The 22717-nt window shown below is 37.2% G+C and overlaps 1 protein-coding gene across 1 annotated transcript in view; it reads left to right on the top strand.

The window, feature by feature from the left end:
• Nucleotides 1–8371, top strand: part of SCFD1 (sec1 family domain containing 1) — a 101154-nt gene extending 92783 nt beyond the window's left edge. Inside the window, exon 25 of the mRNA XM_045569339.1 lies at nucleotides 8137–8371. Within this exon, the coding sequence (XP_045425295.1) occupies nucleotides 8137–8160 (24 nt within the window). The 3' untranslated portion in view covers nucleotides 8161–8371. The remainder of the gene's footprint in view (nucleotides 1–8136) is intronic.
• Nucleotides 8372–22717: the final 14346 nt, after the last annotated feature.

The raw sequence follows: 22717 nt of genomic DNA, 5'->3' as shown, positions 1-22717 counted from the left end.
CCTACTGCTTTGGAGGCAAAATTTACAACAGTGAAACACACATATCAAATGTACATATTAAATTTTGCCAGATGTATTCACCTGAGTAACCCAAACCCCTATCAAGATGTAGAACACTACCATCCCCTCAAAGTTCCCTTGTTTCCATTCCTAGTCAATCCCTGCCCAAATACTGTCTTGATATTTTTCTACCATTAGTTCTGCCTATTCAAGACCATCATATAAATGGAATCTTTTCTCTTAGGTTAACTGGAAGAATCTTGATTTTCATAATTTTTTTAATGAACCAGATGTTGTCTGTTACTTTTCTTGTTTGTTTTCTATTTCATTGATTTATATTCTTAATCATTTCCTTCATTCTGATTACTTTGGATTTACTTTGCTCTTCTTTTCCTAGCTTCTTAAGTTGGAAAATTACTTCAGTTATTAACTTTAGTTCTTCTTTTCTAAGTTAAACATTTAGAGCCATACACAGAGGAAAGGACACGTTACTTAATAAATGGTGCTGGGAAAATCCGATAGCCATATGCAGAAGAATGAAACTGGATCCTTATCTCTCACCGTATACAAAAATTAACTCAAGATGGATTAAAGACTTAAATGTAAGACCTGAAACCATAAAAATTCTAGAATAAAACCCAGGAAAAACTCTTCTGGACATTGGTCTTAGCAAAAAATTTATTAACAGACCCCAAAAGCAAATGCAACAAAAACAAAAATAGACAAATGGGACTTAACTAAAAATCTTCTGCACAGCAAATTATCAAAAGAGTAAATAGCCTACAGATGGGAGAAAATATTTGCAAACTATGTATTCAACAAAGGACTAATATCCAGAATCTATAAGGAACTTGAACAACTCAGCAAGAAAGAAAAAAACCCATTAAAAAGTGGGCAAATGACTTTGAACAGGCATTTTTCAAAAGAAAATATACAAATGGCCAAAAAAGATACTATAAAATGCTTAACATCACTAATCATCAGGGAAATGCAAATTAAAACCACAAGGAGATACCATCTTACTCCAATTAGAATGGCCATTATTAAAAAGTCAAAAAACAAATAGATGTTGGCATGGATGTGGTGAAAAGGAAACGCTTATACACTGTTGAATGTAAATTAGTACAACCTCTGTGGACATCAATATGGAGATTTCTCAAAGAACTAAGAGCAGATCTGCCATTAAATCCTACAGTCCCACTACTGGGTATATCTACCCAGAGAAAAATAAATTATATCAAAAAGATACTTGCACCAGTATGTTTATTGCAGTACAATTCACAAAGATATCGTATCAGCCTACATGCCCATCAACTGATGAGTGGATAAAGAAAATGTGGTGCCTCTATATACACCATAGAGTACTACTCAGCGATAAGAATGAGATTATGTCTTTTGCAACAACTTGGATGGAACTGGAGGCCATTATTTCCTAATTAAATTAAGAACAGAAAAATAAATGCCACATGTTCTCACTTATAGGTGGGAGCTAAGCTATGGCTACGTGACACCCAAAGTGGTATGATGGACACTGGAGACTTAAAAGTGGGGGAGGCTGGTAGGGGTTGAGGGATAAAAAATTACCTATTGGGTACAGTGTACACTATTCAGGGGATGGATACACTAAAGGCCCAGACTTCACCACTATACAATATATCTGTAATGGAATTTGGTTTGTACCTCCTAAATCTACTGAAATTTTGTTTTTAAAAATTAAGAAGACCATATAGAACAATAAAAACAAAATTTCTGACAACCACTACTTTAGCTGCATTCCACAAATTTTGATATGTCATTTTTGTTAACATTCATTTTGAAATATTTTGTAGTTTGTGACTTATTTTTTAGCCCATGTATTATTTATAGATGTTTTCAACTATTGAGGCGTTTTCATGTGTACTTAATGTGCTTCTGCAGAAGTTGAGTGGAGGGTTCTATAAATAATATCAATTTGGTCAAGATAACTGATACCGTTGCTCAGATCCTCTTTGTTTTGTTTGGGTTTTGGTCTAATTCCATCATTTGCTGAAAGAGTGGCATGAAAAAATCTCCAACTATGATTATCTTTCTCCCTTTAGTTCTATCAATTTCTTTTTGTATTTTGAAGCTGTTATTAGATACAATAATCATAAATGTGTATGTATCTTCCTGATGAATGGACACTTATCATTATGCAGTGTTTGTCTACATATCTGATAATGCTCTTTGTCTTGACGTCTACTTTATCTGACATTAATATAGCCACTCTAGCATCTTATGCTTACTGTTTGCATGTTTTAACTTTTTTCATCTGTTTACTTGGAACTTATCTGTTACAGTGCTTACTTTGTAGGCAGCATATAGTTGGATCATATTTTTTTTTTAATTAACATTCTTACAGTCTCTGCCTTTTAATTGGAGCTTTTCATCTGTTAACATCTAATTGTGTACCGTTTCACTATTTGCTTTATTTTAGTCTCCTGTTTGGGATTCCTGTGTTCCTTATTTCCTGGCTTCTTTTGTATTATTTGAAAACTTTTTAGATTCCATTTTAATTCATCCACAGATTTTTTTTTTAGCTGTATATCTGCATTATTAATTTAGCATTTGCTCTGGAGATCACAACATATACATTGTTAACTTTTTGTAAACTAGAGTTAATATTGTGCCACTTATATTAAATGTAGAAACTTTCAAACTATATAGACCCATTCTCTCGGCATTAATGCTGTGCTGATTATATACTTTACATCTAAATACATCATTAACCTCACAAGACAACGGACAGTGTTATCATTTGTACCTCAGATAGTCATATATATTGTAAAGAAACATCTTTTGCATTTACAGAAATACTTATGATTTCCAGTGCTCTTGATCTCCATTTCTAGTAGATTCTGGTTTCCACCTGTTGACTGAAATGCTTCTTAGCATTTAATGTAGCTCAGTATGCTAGCAGTGAGTTCTCTTAATATTCCTTTATGTGTAAATGTCTTTATTTCACCTTTATTCTTTTTTTTTTTTCTCTCTCTTCTTTTTATTGAGACAGGGTTTTGCTTTGTTGCCCAGGCTGCAGTGCAATGATGGCATCATGTCTCACTGTAACCTCCAAATTCTGGGCTCAAGCAATCCTTTTGCCTCAGCCTCCCAAGTAGCTGGGACTACAGGTGTGTGCCACCTGGCCCAGTTAATTTTTTCATTTTTGTAGAAACAGGGCCTCGCTATGTTGTCTAGGCTGGTCTTGAACTCCTGGCCTCAAGTGATTCTTCCTCTGAGGCCTCCCAAAGTGCTGAGATTACAGGCATGGGCTTCCACACCCAGCCCTGACCAGTTGATCTTTGATGTTACTATTGTAATCATTATGGGGCACAATGCATGTTCATTACCTCACTGACCAGCTGTTCCCTGATCTCTCTTTCCTATGGCCTACCTACTACCTGAGACAACAATATTGAAATTAGGGTTAGACCAATTAATAGACAGCCCTATGGTGGCCTCTAAGTGTTCAAGTGAAAGGAGTCACACGTCTCTCACTTTAAATCAAAAGCTAGAGATGATTAAGCTTAAGCGAAGAAGGCATGTCAAAAGCCACGATAGGCCAAAAGCAAGGCCTCTTGTACCAAACATTTAGCCCAGTTGTGAATGGGAAGGAAATTAAAAGTGCTACTTCAGTGAACACACGAACGATAAGAAAGTGAAACAGCCATATTGTTTGTAATGGAGAAAGTTTAGTGGTCCAGATAGAAGATCAAGCCAGCCGTAATATTCCATTAAGGCAAACCCTAATCCAGAACAAAACCCCTAAACTCTCTTCATTCTCTTCAGTTCTATGAAGGTTGAGAGAAATAAGGAAGCTGCAGAAGAAAAGTTGGAAGCTAGTGGAGGCTGGTTTGCAAAGTCTATTGAAAGTAGCCATCTCCATAATGTAAAAGTGCAAGATGAAGCAGCAAGTGATGATATACAAGCTGCAGGAAGTTATCTAGAAGATCTAGCTAAGGTAATTGGTGAAAGTGGCTGCACTAAACAGATTTTTTTTGGCGGGGAGACAAGAGTCTTGCTCTGTTGCCTGGGCTAGAGTGCCATAGCGTCAGTCTAGCTCACAGCAACCTCAAACTCCTGGACTCAAGCAATCCTCCTGCCTCAGCCTCTCAAGTAGCTGGAACTACAGGTGTGTGCCACCATGCCCAGCTATTTTTTTCTATTTTTAGTTGTCCATCTAATTTCTATTTGTAGTAGAGATGGGGTCTCACTCTTGGCTCAGGCTGGTCTTGAACTCCTAAGCTCAAGCGCTCCTCCCACCTTGGCCTCCCAGAGTGCCAGAATTACAGGCGTGAGCCACTGCACCCAGCCTAAACATATTTTTAATGTGGACAAAACAGCCTTCTATTAGAAGATGCCATCTAGGACTTCCATAGCTAGAGAAAAGAAGTAATTGCCTGGCTTTAGAGCTTCAAAGTACAGGCTGACTCTCTTGTTAGGGGCTAATACAACTGGTGACTAAGTTGAAGCCATTGCTTACTTGCCATTCTGAAAATCCCAAGGCCCTTAAGAATTATACTAAATCTACTCTGCCCATGTTCTGTAAAGGGAATAACAAAGTCTGTATGATAGTACATCTGTTTATAGCAGTGGTTTACAAAAAGCCCATTGTTGAGACCTGCTCAGAAAGAAAGATTCTCTTCAAAATATTACTGCTCACTAACAATGTGCATAGTCACCCAAGAACTCTGATGGAGATGTACAAGGAGATTAATGTTTTCATGCCTGCTACTGCAACATCCATTTTGCAGCTCGTAGATCAAGGAGTTATTTTACCTTTCAAGTCTTGTTACTTAAATACATTTCATAAGGCAATAGCTGCCCTATAATAATAACAACATAATAATTCCTCTGATGGATCTGGGCATTGAAAGTCAATTGAAAACCTCCCAGAAAGGATTCACCATTCTAGATGCCATTAAGAACATAGGAGATTTCATGGGAGGAGGTTAAAATATCAACAGTTTGGGAGAAACTGATTCCAGCTCTCTTGGATGACTCTCAGAGGTTCAGGACCTCAGCAGAGGAAGTAAATGTACTGTGGCAAGTAATTCTTTTCCTATTTCTTGTGGATAGAGCAAGAGAACTAGAGTTAGAAGTGGAACCTGAAGATATGACTGAATTACTGCAATCCCATAATCATGTTTGAACAGATAAGAAGTTGCTTCTTATAGAAGAGCAAAAAAAGTGGTTTCTTACAATGGAATCTACTCCTGGTAAAGATGCTGTGAACATTGTGGAAATGACAACAAAGAATTTAGAATATTCCATATACTTAGTTGACAAAGCAGCAGCAGGGCTTGAGAGGCTTGACTCCAGTTTTGAAAGAAGTTCTACAGTGGGTAAAATGCTATCAAACAGCATTGCATGCTACAGAGAAATCTCTCATGAAAAGAAAAGTCCATTGATGCAACAAACTTCATTGTTCTCTTATTTTTTAAAATTGCTAGCAGCCACTTCATCCTTCAGCAACCACCACCCTGATCAGTCACCAGCCATCAACATCAAGGCAAGACCCTCTACCAGTATAAATATTACAATTCACTAACAGCTCAGATGGTCGTTAGCATTTTTTAGCAATAAAGTATTTTTTAATTAGAGTATGTACATTGGTTTTATAGATATAATGCTATTGCACACTTAATTGACTACAATACAAGCTAAACATAATGTTTATATGCATTGGGAAACCAGACAACTTATGTGACTCACTTTATTGCAGTGGTTTTGAACGTAACCTGCAATATCGCTGAGGTATACCTATACTTTAAAGATGTTATTCCACTGTCTTCTGGCCTCTACTGTTTCTGATAGGAAGTCAGTGATCATTCAAATCAATGTAACTATATATAATGTACCATATCTCTCTGGCTGCTTTCACGATTTTAAGATTATGAGGTATCTATGTATGACTTTTCCGTATTTATCTTGCTTGGGGAACACTGAGCTTCCTGAATCTATAAGATTATACCTTCACCAAATTTAGGGAATTTTCAGCCATTATTTCTTCGAATATTTTTATGCCCAGTTTTCTTTCTCTTTTTGGGGGGGATTCCATTTACATGTATATTTGACCTTTTATATTGTTTCACAAATCTCTGAGGATTCTGTCATTCAGTGTATATAATTTATATTGCTTTATCTTCACTTTCACTAGGTCTTTCTCTGTTATCTCCATTCTACTGTTCAATTTTAGAATTTTTATTTGGTTCCTTTTTATATTTTCTGTTCGTATGATGGTGTTACCTTTTCATTCATTGTAAGCATATTTTTCTTCATTGAGGGTATTATAGCAGCTTTAAAAACCTTTTATATTAATTTCAACATATGGGTCATCTCACGGTTGGTCATCAATGATTGTCTTTTCCCTAGAGAATGGGTCACATTGTTTCTTCATATATTGACTAATTTTAGATTGCATCTTCAACGTTGTGAATGTTATGTTTGGGAGATGCAATTTCATTTCCCTAAAGAGTGTTGATTTAGGGGTTTATTAGGCAGTTAACCTTGGTTGGACTCAAACTTCAAATTCTGTTTCTTGGGCAGCAGCTCAAATCTCACTTCTTAGTTTTCTCCCATTTGTGAGTGGTTCAGGGTTTCATGATAGATTTAGGAAAAGTCTATACAGGTTGAGCATCGCTAATCCAAAATTTGCCAACACAAGATAGTGACACTTTGCTTTCTGATGGTTTTATGTGCATACTTCATTTCATGCACAAAATTATTAAAAATATTGTATAAAATTACCTTCAGGCTATGTGTATAAGGTGTATATGAAATATAAATGGATTTTGTGTTTAGACTTGGGTCCAGTCCCCAAGATATCTCATTATATAGATATTCCAAAATCCAAAAAAGTTCAATATCCGAAACATTTCTTGTGCCAAGCACTTGGGATAAAGGATACTCAACCAGTACACAGAATTTAGGGTGCTCGCTCGTGCTCTCTCCCTCTCTCTCTCTTTCTCTCTCTCTGGCTCTCTCCTTTCCAGGATATCTTCTTTAGTTGCCAGTAGTTTTAGGTGCTCCAAGCACTCTCCTCTGATTCTTCAGGCAAGAAAGACTGCAAGTTTGCTATCATAGTTCTAGCTGCCCACTGTAGCCCCATCCTATGGCCTGCCTTCATGCTAAGAGCTACAGAACCAAGGAGTTTACCCAGTGCTGTTCCCTCTTTCCAAGTGTTGACACTCCTCCAGAATCTGCTTGCTTTCACTTGCTTTTCACTACCTTTGGGTAATTGATTTTTGCATTTTGTTTAAAGTTTATAATTTGTTATCTCTGGGAAAGTTAATCCAATAGAAATTTATCCAGCCTTCCAGGATTGAAAGTCTTTTCTTTTGCTTTTCATGATCTTTAAGAAATGTAAAAATAGGCTGGCCACGGTGGCTCACACCTGTAATCCTAGCACTCTGGGAGGCCAACGCAGGTGGATTGCTCGAGGTCAGCAGTTCGAGACCAGCCTGAGCAAGAGCAAGACCCTGTCTCTACTAAAAATAGAAAGAAATGATCTGGCCAACTAAAAGATATATATATAGAAAAAAATTAGCTGGGCATGGTGGCGCTTGCCTGTAATCCCAGCTACTCGGGAGGCTGAGGCAGTAGGATCGCTTAAGCCCAGGAGTTTGAGGTTGCTGTGAGCTAGGCTGACACCACGGCACTCACTCTAGCCAGGGCAACAAAGCGAGACTCTGTCTCAAAAAAAAAAAAGAATACAAAGAAATATAAAAATATATGGAGGACTGTCAGCAGTGAAGTCGTTCATGACATTTCTCTTTACATTTTCACAGTTAATATTAATTTCTTTATTCCCAGGGTTTTTGTTTCCCATGAGTTTAATTTGCACCTAATAATGTTTACATTCCTTTGCCATGACACTGTTTATTACAATTCAATTTTTAAGTATCTACAAATGTTAAACATTTGAGTTAGTGAACATTAAATTGACTAATTAGTCAATTAATTAAAGTTATTCTAGAAATGCAGTGAATAAAATAGGAACCCTAAATTTTACCATGATGATAGCGTGATTTCTTAATGTTTACAAGTATGTTTGAATGTGAAAGCTTCTTTTGTGATTTAAACAAAAAGTTATATGTATGATTTTGTGTTTTGTTTCAGTTGTCACAACTTGGACAAAAGTAACACAGAGGAACCTTACTGTGATAATCTACTTGGAATGTGGATAAATGTAAAAAGAAAAGTCAAAAGAGCCAGATGTTTCCTTTTCCATAACAATGCCCTAACAGTGAAATTCAGAGTTGTTTGTTAATTTTTAAGGAAATACTGTACTTAATATAATGTGTACTGATTACAAAAATAAAGCATTTCAGAAATAAAATTTTAACATTGTTCATTCTCTCTCCTGTTATGTTTGACAAATGAGAAAGTACTTTGGAAGTAAGGAAAAGTATATCTCAATAGAATATTAAAATATTAATAATAACTAACAGGTTATAATTGAAGCTAGTGAAACTTTAAGGTTATCCCTATACAGATATCACTGGATTGGTTCATGAATCCCTTACTTAGGTGCATTTTAATTATACAGCTGCTTTCTCATAGTTTGTTGGTTTCCCATGTTGCCTCTAGATGTTAGGTGGTGATTTTAAAGCCACTTTAATATCTCTTCTCCCTCCAGCACACCTATGAACATCTTATGACACTACTAACATGATTTGAAATGCACAGATACAAAGCATTCATCCCATAAAGTTCTAAATAATAAGTAAAAGTTAGTATTAAACTTTAGTCCAAACTTCTTGGGTATGCAACACCAACAAGAAATGTTGACTATACAACTCAAGGTATCCATAAGATAAAAGCAAGCTAATTGCTTGAGAGGAGGGGAAAAAAGACTATTCCCATTATTAAGGCCAGGGAGCTTTCCCTCCTAATGAGCCTCATCAAGAGGAATCTAACGTTACAGACAGCATACTGACAATCCATACAAGATTCCCAGGACTGTTTCAGCACGCTCTAGCTCCATGAATCCGTGCCATCTTACCAAAGTTCTGGTTAAGAAAAATAGTTGTAAGTGGGTAATAGTATGCTAATCTGACTTATTCCTGGGACAAAATTTAAAGTATGTGGAGGAATGGAAGGACTGGGTATACATCGAGGAGTTCTTGTAGGTAACATAGATAATATTTATGCTGTGCAGCCAGTTAAAAGCCATATGCCTAAAAAAGGAACCTAAAAAAAAAAAAAAAAAAAAACTGCTGAATCAGTAAGCCTCTTTACCTCACTGGAACATGAGCTGAAGGAAGGAATCTTTGGTCAGGGCCAGATTTTTTAATTCATTTACTACAGACACAAGTAATCAGTTTAGTAGCACCACTAATTATAGCCAACAGTAATTTTTATCTCAAATGTAATCAAACACCTACTTTAGGGGTTAAAAACAAAAAAGGCACTGTGGAAATGTGTTCAGGACGAGCACAAAATGGCAGAGAATGGCTCACACCAAATATGATATCATTGTCTCTCTTGGTGCCAGCAGCATGCTACACACATGTTCACTTTATTTCAATGCTCATAATGCTTTCAAAACTTCTACCCTGCTCCTTACATTCTACCACTAGTATTTGAAATGTAATTTGACACTTTTCTGCCCATCATTTTGTTTAAATGTTGTACTGATTTTTGTGAACATAAATATAAATGTTCCCTGCATGAACATCAGTTAAATATATCTCTTCTCAAGAAATAAGTAAATTATATGAATTTGGGTATTAAAAGTCAAGATCCTTTCTACAACAGATCTAGAAAACTGGACAAATATATGCTTTGTATACTTCAGTGAGAGTATACAAATATAAACAAGTAACATCTGCAGAGAATAGGAAAATGTAAAGGTACCTGGAAATTAAAAATATCTAAAATTTAATTCAATAGATGGGTTTAGCACCAGATGAAATGTGACAAGAAAAAGTCTGAACCAGAAGATGGATCAAAAGAAATTATCCAGAATGCAACACAAAGAGATAAAGGGTAGAGAAATAAGAAAGGGAGATAAAATACATGAACTAAAGAAGGAAGGTCTAACAACTAACTGGAGTTCCTGAAGAATAAAAGAGATAAATGTAGCAGTTATTACACTTGAGGAAGATAATACCTAACAATTTTTCAAAATAGATAAAGGATACCCATTTATACATCAAGCAAAACAACTAATTTCTAGCAGGATAAATGATTTTTTAAATCTACCACTTGATACAGTATAGCAAAAGTGAAGAACACCAAAGACAAATCACACAAGAACACTAGAAGAAAAAATGATTCAGTTCCCAAGCGGGTGTGCACAGAGAGAGAGCACATGTTGACTTCCCAGGTTTAGTAGCATGAGCTGTAAGACTGGAATGAGGGGGACAGAGCAAGACCGCCAAATAGAAACCTCCAGCGATCATCCCTCTGCACAAACACCAAATTCAACAACTATCCATAAAAGAAGCACCTTCAGAAGAACCAAAAATCAGGTAAGAATCGTACTACCTGGCTTTGACATTGTATCTAGGAAAGAGGCACTGAAGAGGGCAGGAAAGAATCTTGCCTTGCTTATGCTACCTCTCCCCATCCCTTGGCAGTGCCACACCAGTGCACTGAGTGGAGAGAGAATCTGTGTGCCCAGGGGAGGGAGAGTGAAGTGATTGTGGGAATTTGTATTAAAACTCAGGGCCATCCTGGCACAGGGGAACATAGCACAGGGCAGAATTCTGCAGGCGCCCTCAGAGAGAGCATTTAGACTAGCCTGGCCAGAGGGAAGTATTCTATATTTAAAAGTACACAAATATAGAATACGCTATTGAGGGATATAAACCATTTATATCTTGAGTAGGAAGATTAAAAGACAAACCTACCAAAACTAACTACAACATAGAAGCAAAACAAAATGCTGTTTTACAATAGTCTTAGAAGTAAAAAAGAAAAAAACAACTACAACAACTTTTTGAGAGATAGTATAAAAAGATATGGATGGAAATAACAAAAAGTTAGAAAGTGGAATTTCTGTTAGATTTTTCTTTGCTTGTTTGTTTGTAAGGAGAGTTGTCATATGTTTAAAATAATTGGTTATGAAATGCTTTTTTGCAAGCCTCATGATAACCTCAAATCAAAAAACCTACTAACAGATAAACAAAAAATAAAAAGCAAGAAACTAAAACACACTATCAGAGAAAATCACTTTTAACAAAGGAATACAAAAGGGAAGAAAGAAAGAGGGGACCACAAAAGAACTGGAAATCAAATAACAACATGGCAGTTGTCAGTCCTTATCTATCAATAACATTGAATGTGAATGGACTAAACTCTCCAATCAAAAGACATAGAGTGGCTGAATGAATTTAAAAAAAAAAAAAAAAGCCAACCATATGTTTTCTGCAAGAAATCTACTTCACTATGAAGGCACACCTAGACTGAAAATAAAGGGATGGAAAAAGATATTCCATGCAAATAAAAACCAAAAAAAGAGCAGGAGTAGTTATACTTCTACCAAATAAAACAGATTTCAAGACAAAAAACTGTAAAAGGAGTCAAAGAAGGTTATTATATGATAAAAGAGTCAATTCAGCAAAAGGACAAAACAATTCTAAATATATTTACACCCAACACTGGAACACCCAGATCTATAAAGCAAATATTATCAGAGCTAAATACAATAATTGTTGGAGACCTAAATTCTCCATTTTCAGCATTGGAAAGATCACCAGACAGAAAATCAACAAAGAAAGATTGGACTTAATCTGCCCTATAGATCAAATAGACCTAATAAATTTTCCACAGAATGTTTCACCCAACAGCTGCAGAATATACATTCTTCTCTTTGGCTCATGGATCATTCTCAAGGATAGACCTTATGTTAGGCCACAAAACAAGTCTAAAAAAATTCATAAAAATTGAAATCATAACAAGTATTTTCTCAGACCACAATTGAATAAAACTAGAAATCAATAACAAGAGGAACATTGGAAAACATACAAACACATGGAAATTAAATGATATGCTCCTGAATGACCAGTGGGTCAATGAAGAAATTAAAAAGGAAATTAAAAATTTTCTCAAGACAGATGAAAATGAAAACACAACATACAGAAAAAGCAGTAATAAGAGGAAAGTTTATAGCAATATGTGCCTATATCAAAAAAGTAGAAAAATTTCAAATGAACAACATAAAAATGCATCTCAAAGAACTAGAAAAACAAGAGCAAACAAAACTCAAAATTAGTAGAAGAAATAATAAAGATCAAGCAGAAATAAATTACATTGAAACAAACAAAAAACAATACAAAAGATCACCAAAACAAAACCTCAATATTTTGAAAAGATAAACAAAATTGACACACCTTTAGCCAGACTAAGAAAAACTAAGAAAAGACCAACCTGAATAAATAAAATCGGGGATAAAAAAAAGAGACATTACAACTGATACTGCAGAATCCAAAGGATCTTAGAGACTACCAAGAACAACTATATGCCAGTAACTTGGAAAACCTAGAAGAAATGGATAAATTCCTAGACTATATATACCCTACCAAGATTAAACCAGGAAAAAATCCAAAACCTGAATAAACCAATAACAAGTAACAAGATACAAGCAGTAATAAAAAGTTTCCCATCAATGAAAAGCCCAAGACCTGAAGACTTCACTGCTAAATTCTACCAAGCATTCAGAGAAGAACTACTACCAATCCTACTTAAACTCTTCCAAAAAATTGAGGGAATATTCCCAAATTCATTCTATGAGGCCTATATCAGCCTGATATCAAAACCAGACACAGACACAACAGAAAAAGAAAACTATAGGCCGGTATCACTGATGAACTTAGATGCAAAACTCCTCGAAAAGAAAAAAAAAAAAACACTAGCAAACCAAATCCAACAACACATTAAAAAGATTATTCTTCATGATCAAGTGGGATTCATCCCAGGAATGCAAGAGATGGTTCAACATATGCAAATCAATCAGTGTGATACATCATATCAACAGAATGAAGTAAAAATCCATATGACCATTTCAATTGATGCTGAAAAAGCATTCGATAAAAGTCAACATCCCTTCATGATAAAAACTCAAAAAACTAGGTTTCAAAAGAACTTACCTCAACACGATAAAAGCTGTATATGACAGACCCACAGGTAGTATCATACTGAATGGGGAAAAGATGAAAGCCTGTCCTCTAAGATGTGGACCAAGACAAGGATGCCCACTTTCACCACTGTTACTCAACGTAGTACTGGAAGTTCTAGCTAGAGCAATCAGACAAGAGAAAGAAATAAAGGGCATCCAAATTGGAAAGGAAGAAGTCAAATTATCCTTGTTTGAGGACAATATGATCTTATATCTAGAGATACCTAAAGACTCAATAATAAAATACTAGAATTCATAAACAAATTCAGTAAAGTTACAGGATATAAAAATCAACATATAAAAATCTATATCTCAACAGTAAACAATCTGAAAAAGAAACTGAGAAAGTAATCTCCCTTATAATAGCTACAAATAAAATATCTAGGAATAAACTTAACCAAAGAAGTGAAAGATCTCCATAATAAAAACTATAAAACATTGATGAAAGAAATTGAAGACGACACAAAAAAATGGAGAGATATTCCATGCTCATGGATTAGAAGAATCAATATTATTAAAATGTCCATACTACCCAAAGCAATCAACAGATTCAATGCAATCCCCATCAAAATACCAATGATATTCTTTATTCACCAAAATAGAAAAATAATTCTAAAATTTATATGGAACTACAAAAGACCCAGAATAGCCAAAGCTATCCTGAGCAAAAAGAACAAAACTGGAAGAATCACATTACCTGGCTTCAAATTATACCACAGAACTGTAGTAACCAAAACAGTATGGTACTGACATAAAAACAGAAACCAATGGAAGAAGAATAGAGAACCCAGAAATAAATACACACAATCTATAGTGAACTTATTTTCAACAAAGTTGCCAAGAACATACAGTGGGGACAGGAAAACTGGATATCCATCTGCAGCAGAAACTAGACACTTATCTCTCACCATATACAAAAATCAAATCAAAATAGATTAAAGACTTAAATCTAAGACCTGAAACTATTAAATGACTAAAAGAAAACATTGTTGAAATGCTTCAGGACATTGGTCTGGGCAAGGACTTCTTGAAAAATACCCTCAAAGCACAGGCAGCCAAAGCAAAATTGGACAAGTGGAATCATATCAAGCTAAAAAGCTTCTGAACAGCAAAGGAAACAATGAAGTCAAGAGACAACACATAGAATTGGAGAAAATATTTGCAAACTACCCATCTGACAAGCGATTAATAACTAGAATATATAAGGAGCTCCAACAACTCAGTGGGAAAAAAATCAAATAATCTGATTTAAAAACTGGAATGGATCTGAATAGACATTTCTCAAAAGAAAACATACAAATGTCCAACAGGTATATTAAAAAATGCTCAACATCATCAGTCATCAGAGAAATGCAAATCAAAACTATAATGAGATGTCATCTTACCCCAGTTAAAAATTGCTTTTATCAAAAAGACAGGTAATAACAAATGCTGGTGAGGATGTGAAGAGAAACCTTATACATTGTTGGTGGGTATGTAAATTAGTGCAACCACTACGGAAAACAGTATGGAGTTTTCTCCAAAAAGTAAAAGTAGAACTACCATATGACCCAGCAATCCCACTGCTGAATATATATCCAAAGGAGGAGAAATGAGTATATTGAAAAGATACCTGCACTCCCATGTTTATTGCAGCACTACTCACAATAGCCAAGACATGGAATCCACCTAAGTGTCCATCAGTGGATGAATGGATAAAGAAATTGTTGTACATATACACAATGGAATATTATATAGCCACAAAAATAATGAAATCCTACTATTTGCAACATGGATGGAACTGGAGAACATTATGTTAAGTGAAATAAGCCAAGCTCAAAAAGACAAATCTCACATGTTCTCACTCGTATGTGGGAGATGAATATTAAAACAAATTAATCTCATGGAGACAGAGAGTAGAATGATGGTTACCAGAGATGGGAAGGGTAGGTGGGGAGGGGGAGATAAAGTGAGGAGAGTTAACAGGTGCAAAAATATAGTTCAACAGATAGAATGAACAATATTTGATAGCACAACAAAGTGACTATAATCAATAAGTTGGGATGTACTTTAAAATAACTAAGAGAGAGGAATTGGAATGTTCCTAACACAAACAGATGAGAAATTCCTGGGGTGATGGATACCCCAATTACCCTGATTTGATTAATTCACATTGTATGCCTGTATCAAAACACCACATGTACCCTATAAAGATATACAACTATTATATACCCATAATAATTAAAAAATAAAATTAAAAAATAAAGATTGTGGAATGACATCTTTTTGAAAGAAAACTGCCAAGCTTATATGTTAATGTCTAGCAAAATATTTAAGGAGGAGGACAAAATAAATTGTCAGACAAAAAAAGAGAGTTTTCTACCAGCAGAATCTCCCCAAAGGAAATTCTGATGCAAGAAAAGTGATCCCAGGTGTAAAAAAGAATGAAAAGAAAAGATTATATGTGAAACGAAGAGAACATTGTTTGAAACAATAATAACAACTTAGGGGCTTAAAAAAAGAATTGAAATACATCACAATACATAAATTGGAAGGATTGTTAATGCTGTGAATGTGTCAAATCTCCAGGTCTCCCCAGTTTCTTTCTTTGTCCCAAGAAACGCAGAGTGCCTTGACCACTCATGATGTGACCAACTGCATGTTTTCTTCTGCAGGCTTGGACGTTCCTGGGCACTAATAAGCTTGTTTTGGCTATTGCCCAAAACACTGCAAGATCAAACATGTTGCTAGACATGTGGAAACCAGCCTTGGCCCTAAGCCAAATTCCTTAAACCCCCCCCCATATAAACTCCATAAACCAAACCCCTCGTTGCAGACATACCTAGGTACAACATGTCTTTTTTTGCTCCTTAACAAGAACCACTGTAGCATTCTGTATGTAAGTTCCCTAATAAATGCTTTGGACTGACTGCCCTGGCATTTAGTTCTTTCTTTGGAATCCCAACCAGCCCTGTCTCAGGACAGGCTGGGCAGTCCCTTGCAGGAACTCCCCTGCCACCACTTTCAGGGCAATGCCAGCAGCAGTTTTGGCCAAAGTGTCATAAGGTCCTTTATCATCTGGATAAAAGTATACATTAACTTTAAAATATTATGTATTAGGTATGCATTTGTAATTTCCAAGGTAACCATTAAAAGAATAAAAACAGAGTATGACTTGTCTAAACTAGTGTGTCTAGAATGGGGGAGGAAAGGAAGAATAATAAAAATGCCCCTGAAAATATGAGAAATCAACATAGAATGAAAAGAACAAAAAGTATAAAATAAAGAACTAAGATATAAACCCAAATAAATGAGTAATTATAATATAAATACTCTAAATAGTTTAAAAGATTATCAGACTGAATTTTTAAAAATCCAACTATGTTCTGTTTATAGGAGACATTTATAACATAAGAATACAGGCTATATATAAAAGAATGAAAGAAGTACACATAACCAAATAAAGAAAAGCCAGTATGGCTTTCTTATATCAGTACTGTATCAGACAAAGTATACTTTTCTAGGAAATGTATTATTAGAACTAGAGAAGGTCATTTCATAGGCATGCAGCTTCAATTTACCAGGAAGATATGACAGTATTAAATCTATTTATATCTAATACCAAAGCCACAAAACAGATAGCAAAAATTTTTTTAAATCCAGTTTGGCAGTTCCTCAATAAGCTAAACACCGAGTTACCCACATCATGAAAGAAACAGTTTTCTCCTCCTACAGTTACCACCCAACACATTACTTCACTCTGATACCAGACGTGCGGGGGTTTTTCCCTCCCCACACCAACCATTTCTTCTGCACACACCAGCTGGGTGTCCTAGAATTCAATTTAATTCTGACATTATCTACCTGGAATTAGAGTCAGATCCCACAGCTTAAGGGGTCAGTCCGCCAGTACTGCCTCCCAATCAAGATGCCAATTGCAAGTCCCAGGCTGTGACCTGTATTTCTGACCAACCGGCTATAAACTGAGGGTTCTCAAGACCCCTTCCTTGGGTTTGATTAATTTGCTAGAATGGCTCACAGAACTCAGGGAAACACTTTAATTACATTTACTCATTCATTATGAAGAATATGACAAAGGATCCAGAGGAACAGAAGAGATGCACAGGGAGAGGTATGTGGGAAGGGATACCGAGCCTCCATGTCTTCTCTGGCTGAGCCACTCCAGGCAGCTCCATGTGTTCAGTAACCTGGAAGCTCTCTGAACCCTGTCCTTTGGGCTTTTATGGAAGCTTCATTATATAGGCATGACTGATTAAATCACTGGCCTTGCCAATCAACTCAACTTTCAGCCCCTCTCGCCTCCCTGGAGGTCAGGAACTGAGGCCGAAAGTTCCAACCCTCTAATCACAGAGTGGGTTCTCCTAGCAACCAGCGCCTGTCCTGTGGCTCTCAAGGAGCCCCCAGCCATCAGGCATCTCATAAGCATACAAAAAGATACTTATCGCTTAAGATTTCAAGAGTTTCAGGAGCTGGATGCCAGGAAACAGGGACAAAAACCAAATATATTTATCTTATTACAAATCACAATATCACACCATATGACCCAGCAATTCCACTGCAGGAGATCTCAAAACAACAGAAAATGGGTGTTCAAGCAGAACTTTGTACAGGAATGTATTATTCACAACAGCCAAAAAGTGGTAGCAGCTCAAATGTCCATCAGCTAATGAATGGATAAACAAAATGTGGTATATCCATGCAATGAAATATAATTCAGCCACAAAAAAGAATGAGGCAGTGGTACCTCGTTCTTATAGCGTGTTATACATGCTATAACACGAATGAACATTGAAAGCATTATGCCAAGTGAAAAAAATCCAGACACAAAAGGGCACAATATTGTGTTATTCCATTTATATGAAATATCCAGAATAGGCAAATGTATAAAGACAGAAAGCAAATTTGTGGTAGCCAGACATTAGGGGGAGTGAGGAGTGGGGACTGACTGCTTAATATGTATGATGTCTCATTTGGGGTGATAAAGGGTTCTGGAACTAGATGGTGCTGGTTGTACAACACTATGAATGTACAGAATGCCCTGAATTGCATAATTTAAAGCGATAAATTTTATGTGTATCTTACCTCCATCAACCAATAACTCTGTAATTGAACTTGAAGTGTAAGAAGAACTGGGTTTGTTCAGTTTAGCTTTAATGAACCTAAAGTCAACTTTTAAAAGACAAATGACTCCTAAATATTTTTTTGTGACCAAAAACTTACACTGACAGGATGGAGACATACCTAAATCTCTCTCTTTCCATTACCTGAGTCAATACATTCCCTTTTTTTGGCTTAAGAAAGTTTGAGAGGATTTCCATTTGCAAAAAAACAAGTCATGAGATAAGTGCCAAATTCTTGACAATGTATCAGTCTAACCGGTTCTGAGAAAACACATTCTCTTTCACAGAATTGCTAAAACTAATGCTGACACCCATTAGTGACAATGTACGCATGGATTCAGAATTGAGGTGTGCCCACAGAATAAAAACTACAGTTGAAGAACTCCCTAGACTGTTAGATACCAGAATTCTCATTGATTTTTATTGCATTTGCCCAGTTGATTAAACCGGTTTTGGACTACTCTTATATTGTGCTGCTAAAATATATTTTGAATGGTTAATTTTGTTAGTACTTTTTAAAATTTAGTTCATACACAAGCAAAGAAGAGAAAATGAACAATTTTGTACTTCTGTTATCTGTCAGGGGCTTTGTTATGTGCTCTACATGTTAGATCATTTAATCCTAATTTTTAAAAAACCCTAAGAAAATAGACAATACTATACCTGCTTTACAAATGAGGAAATAAAAGTCTAGAATTCAGCCACTGTCCAGAACATTCAATTAGTAAGTGGTAGAATTTAAACTGGTCAGATATGAGTCTAGAACCATTTCCATTTGAAATGAGGAATTAGAGGATAGAAAATGAGGTGCCTAAGACATACTCTAGACATCGAGTTATTTCAGCCTGATGACTTTTCTAGCTAAATGTCTGCTCAATAACCAGGACTGATTGGCAGAGGCCGGTACTTAAATCAATGGTTTGGTAGAAGGACAGATGATGAATGAAGGCAGGTTCTAGTCACAGAGCCTCATTTGTTGACTCTACTTCAAAAATCTTAACGTGGCCAATGTGCCCTCATTCATTCATTCAAGTAAACAAATATTTACTAAATGCCTCTCATGTGCAAGATGCTCTGCGGATGCAAGTTAATAAAGATGAAAAGACAGATTTGTAATTTCCCAAAAGATTGGAGCCAGTACTATAGCTGCATCTAGGTGATGTACAAAGAGGTATGTCATTTTCAGAAATAAAGTTTTTAAGTCATAATTCAGGGTTATAAGTTGTAAGAAAACCCCTCAGCAATAATTCTTATTGGGTTCAATCAGACCTAGTACAGGTAGCCCTTAGTGCACCAATGGTCCTCAGCCCTGTCTCATGCCTGTAATTCCAGCACTTTGGGAGGCCGAGGCAGGAGGATCCCTTGAGCCCAGAGTTTGAGGCTGCTGTGAGCTATGATCACACCACTGCACTCTAGCCTGGGCGACAGAGTGAGACCCTGTCTCTGAGAGAAAAAAAAAAAAAAAAAAAAAGACGCCTGCTACAGCCAATGCATGAGCTCTAGAGTGTAGGTGGAAGATTCTGTGTCCCATTTTGTCCCTTTCCTCAGCTGCTAAAAGTTGGGGTCAAAGGTGCAGCCCCCTGCGTGTACACAACCATGTTTCTCCAGTTGGGAATGCAGGTCTCTCTCATCAGGCTCCATATAGGCGGTGGTTCAAACATCTCTCTGAGTACCACAAAATGTTCCAAGTTGTCCCCAAGCTGTAGTAACAGGAAGGAAGGAAATAAATCAACTGGTTTTCTCGTTCCTCAGGTGTCATCTGTGATTTGCGCTGCCTCCTGCCTGGCGCGGTGCCTGACACAGTCACCCCGTGTGGTTTGCATGTGGAGATGGGTTCCAGCTGCCACCTTTCTCTTGGCGGCCCTTATGGCCAAATGTGCCAGTGTCTACACCCCACGCATCTGCCTCCACAAAGACTCTGAATCCTGACGTGACATCAAGAGGCGACCGTGGTGTCTCAACAGAGATGAGGATTCAGCCTCACGAACCCTGGCACGTGGGCTCCCTGAATCCAGAGAAATGTCTGGTGCCGACGAGCCTGGTGCTGACATCAGAGTGGATCCAGCCCCAGAGACAAATTTTTGGCTCCAGAGTGCTTAATGCTCGAATTTCTAATAAACTGTGTTTAGAGGGAAAGCAATCCAGAGATGAGAGCGAAGGAGACTTTGAATCTGAAGCTGGTAAAAATAAGGATAATATTTTTCAAAAAGTAAAAATAATTTCCCACATCAAAGGGGCCTTTGTCCTTTGTCCACTTTGGGCAATTGCCCTTCTCACCTAAGGTTTCTTTCCCTCCTCTCCCTCCTCACACACCCAACCTTTCATATCAACAGGGAACTCCACAGGTTGATAGATTTACCCCAGATAGATTCAGAAAGTTGATGTCCAAGGAGAAGCGAAGTTAAAGGAGCTTTTCTCAACTCCTGTAAATATTCCAGTTTAATTTATCTTATGCAGACGTCCCATGCTCAGCTGTTAGGGAGCATAACATCATATCATTTGACCTCTGCGCTATGTCCACATCTCTACCCAGGGACTCTATATCTTGTTTTTAATAATTATGATGAAATTATTTCATTTTGAAAGAAAAGAAAAAGAAGAGATGGTAATGAACAAATAGAGAACACTGGCGGAGGTGAGGTGTAATATTAAACCAGGTTTGAGAGGCACAGCCTTAGTACTCTCTTGGGTAAAAGCTTCTGAAACTGTAGGATCAGAGAATCTCAGGAACGAAGGGGACCTAAAGTGACGCCACCTAACTGTTTAATCCCTGCTATTGCCCCTCTACTGCCCAGGCCAGTATTTTCTTTCTGAGGCAGCCAGAGCCACCTTTGAACAGCCAGGCTAGACTATAAAAAAGCTCAGGAATTTCCACCTTCATACACACGAGCAAGTCACACTTCTGACACCATGCTCCTTTTCATCACCTTACTGTCCTGGTGACAATTTGGCTTGAAGGAAATGCTTATCAGCAGACAGCAGGTGATCCTAGACCTGCTGATATGCACGTAACAGCGGAAGTCTTCCTGCGGAGGAAGCCTCACCAATTCTTCAAAAGTCTTCACTTTCACAGAGCCACTGGGGACCCTGACGCAGTGTTTGTGAGGTCCACTCACTGAAGAGCATCTCCTGTGTGGTGTAGCACGGGAACACATGGGGACAGAATCCACAAAGATATTCCCACCACAAACAGATCTGGTGTCTGAGGTCCGGCTAGCATCCCCCTAGATGAAAGGCACACGATCCCATCAGGAAGCAAACGCTGGGAATGCTTTGTCAGCACAGGAAAATTCGGGCATCAGACCACATCCTTTTGCCTTCCGTTGGATTAAATCCAAACCTCCTTTCTGCCTGCCTGATGTTTTTCCCTGGTGCCCCACATACCTGCAGAAGTGGCCCTCGGTCAGCAGGTGTGCAGAGGCCACAGCAGGGCTCAGGATTTCATATGCTTTAAGTTCAGTCGAAATTTCAGCTGGGTACAAAGGAAAATCAAAAGAAGAAAATTCGAATGGCCTGAAAACGTTCTGCCTACTCTTAACTATAAGGTACGAGGTTCTGTAAATTATGTCAGCTGCATATACATATACACACACACATACACAATAAATAACAAAAGATCTTTCACTTAATTCCTCCTTAAGAAACTTGTAAGAGTTTCTCATATAAGAGTTGCTAAAGCAATGAAAATTGAACATGAACTACCTAAAAAGCCTTGAAAATACCTAGCATAATATGATCAGCAACCAGCAAGAGTAAAGAATGGCAGTTATTCAAAGAACTGATTATGTGTGTGTGTTTGTGTAATGTACATATATAAAGTGTGTGTATATATACACACACAATGATGTATACATACGTAATGTATATGCGTATATATATTCTGGATATATGTACTAGATAGGTAGGTAGATTAGATAGGTAGGTAGGTAGATGATAGATAAATAGACAGAACCAGAGGACAATAATTCCAAGCAGCCCTGGGCAGCAATAAAAATAATTGTTGAGCCTCTCCTGTGTGCCAGGAACTGGCCAAGTGCTTTATACACGTGTCCGGGGGCCGCAGCTGGGCAGGAGAGAGGATTGACATGTGCTAACTGTGGAGTGAAAGCCCCGCCCTTCCAGAGTTCTTCTATACACATAACACAGCCAGTGCCGCCTTGCCTGTGTTCAAGCATGTCCTCGATTTCCCTGAGCCACATGAGAGCCAATGGAATCCCTGTCCATAATTTCTGTTCAGACATGAGTAATGAACAAGGGAGGGAGCCACGAGAAGCTGCTTGAGAAAGAAAATCACCATTAGTTGAGGAAGCAATATAGGAAAACCAGCCCTCTGGGGATCTCTGGAGGTCCTGGAAGGAAGGGTTCTGGGGTAAAAATACACTTTGGCACCAAAGCCCAAGCCATGCTGCTGGAAGCGCCCTGTTCCAAGGAGGCGAGGAGGTTAAAATGAAAGCCA

This window comes from Lemur catta, chromosome 1 (genome assembly GCF_020740605.2).
Source record: "Lemur catta isolate mLemCat1 chromosome 1, mLemCat1.pri, whole genome shotgun sequence".
Classification (NCBI taxonomy): domain Eukaryota; kingdom Metazoa; phylum Chordata; class Mammalia; order Primates; family Lemuridae; genus Lemur; species Lemur catta.
This window is presented reverse-complemented; position numbering and strand designations above follow the sequence as displayed.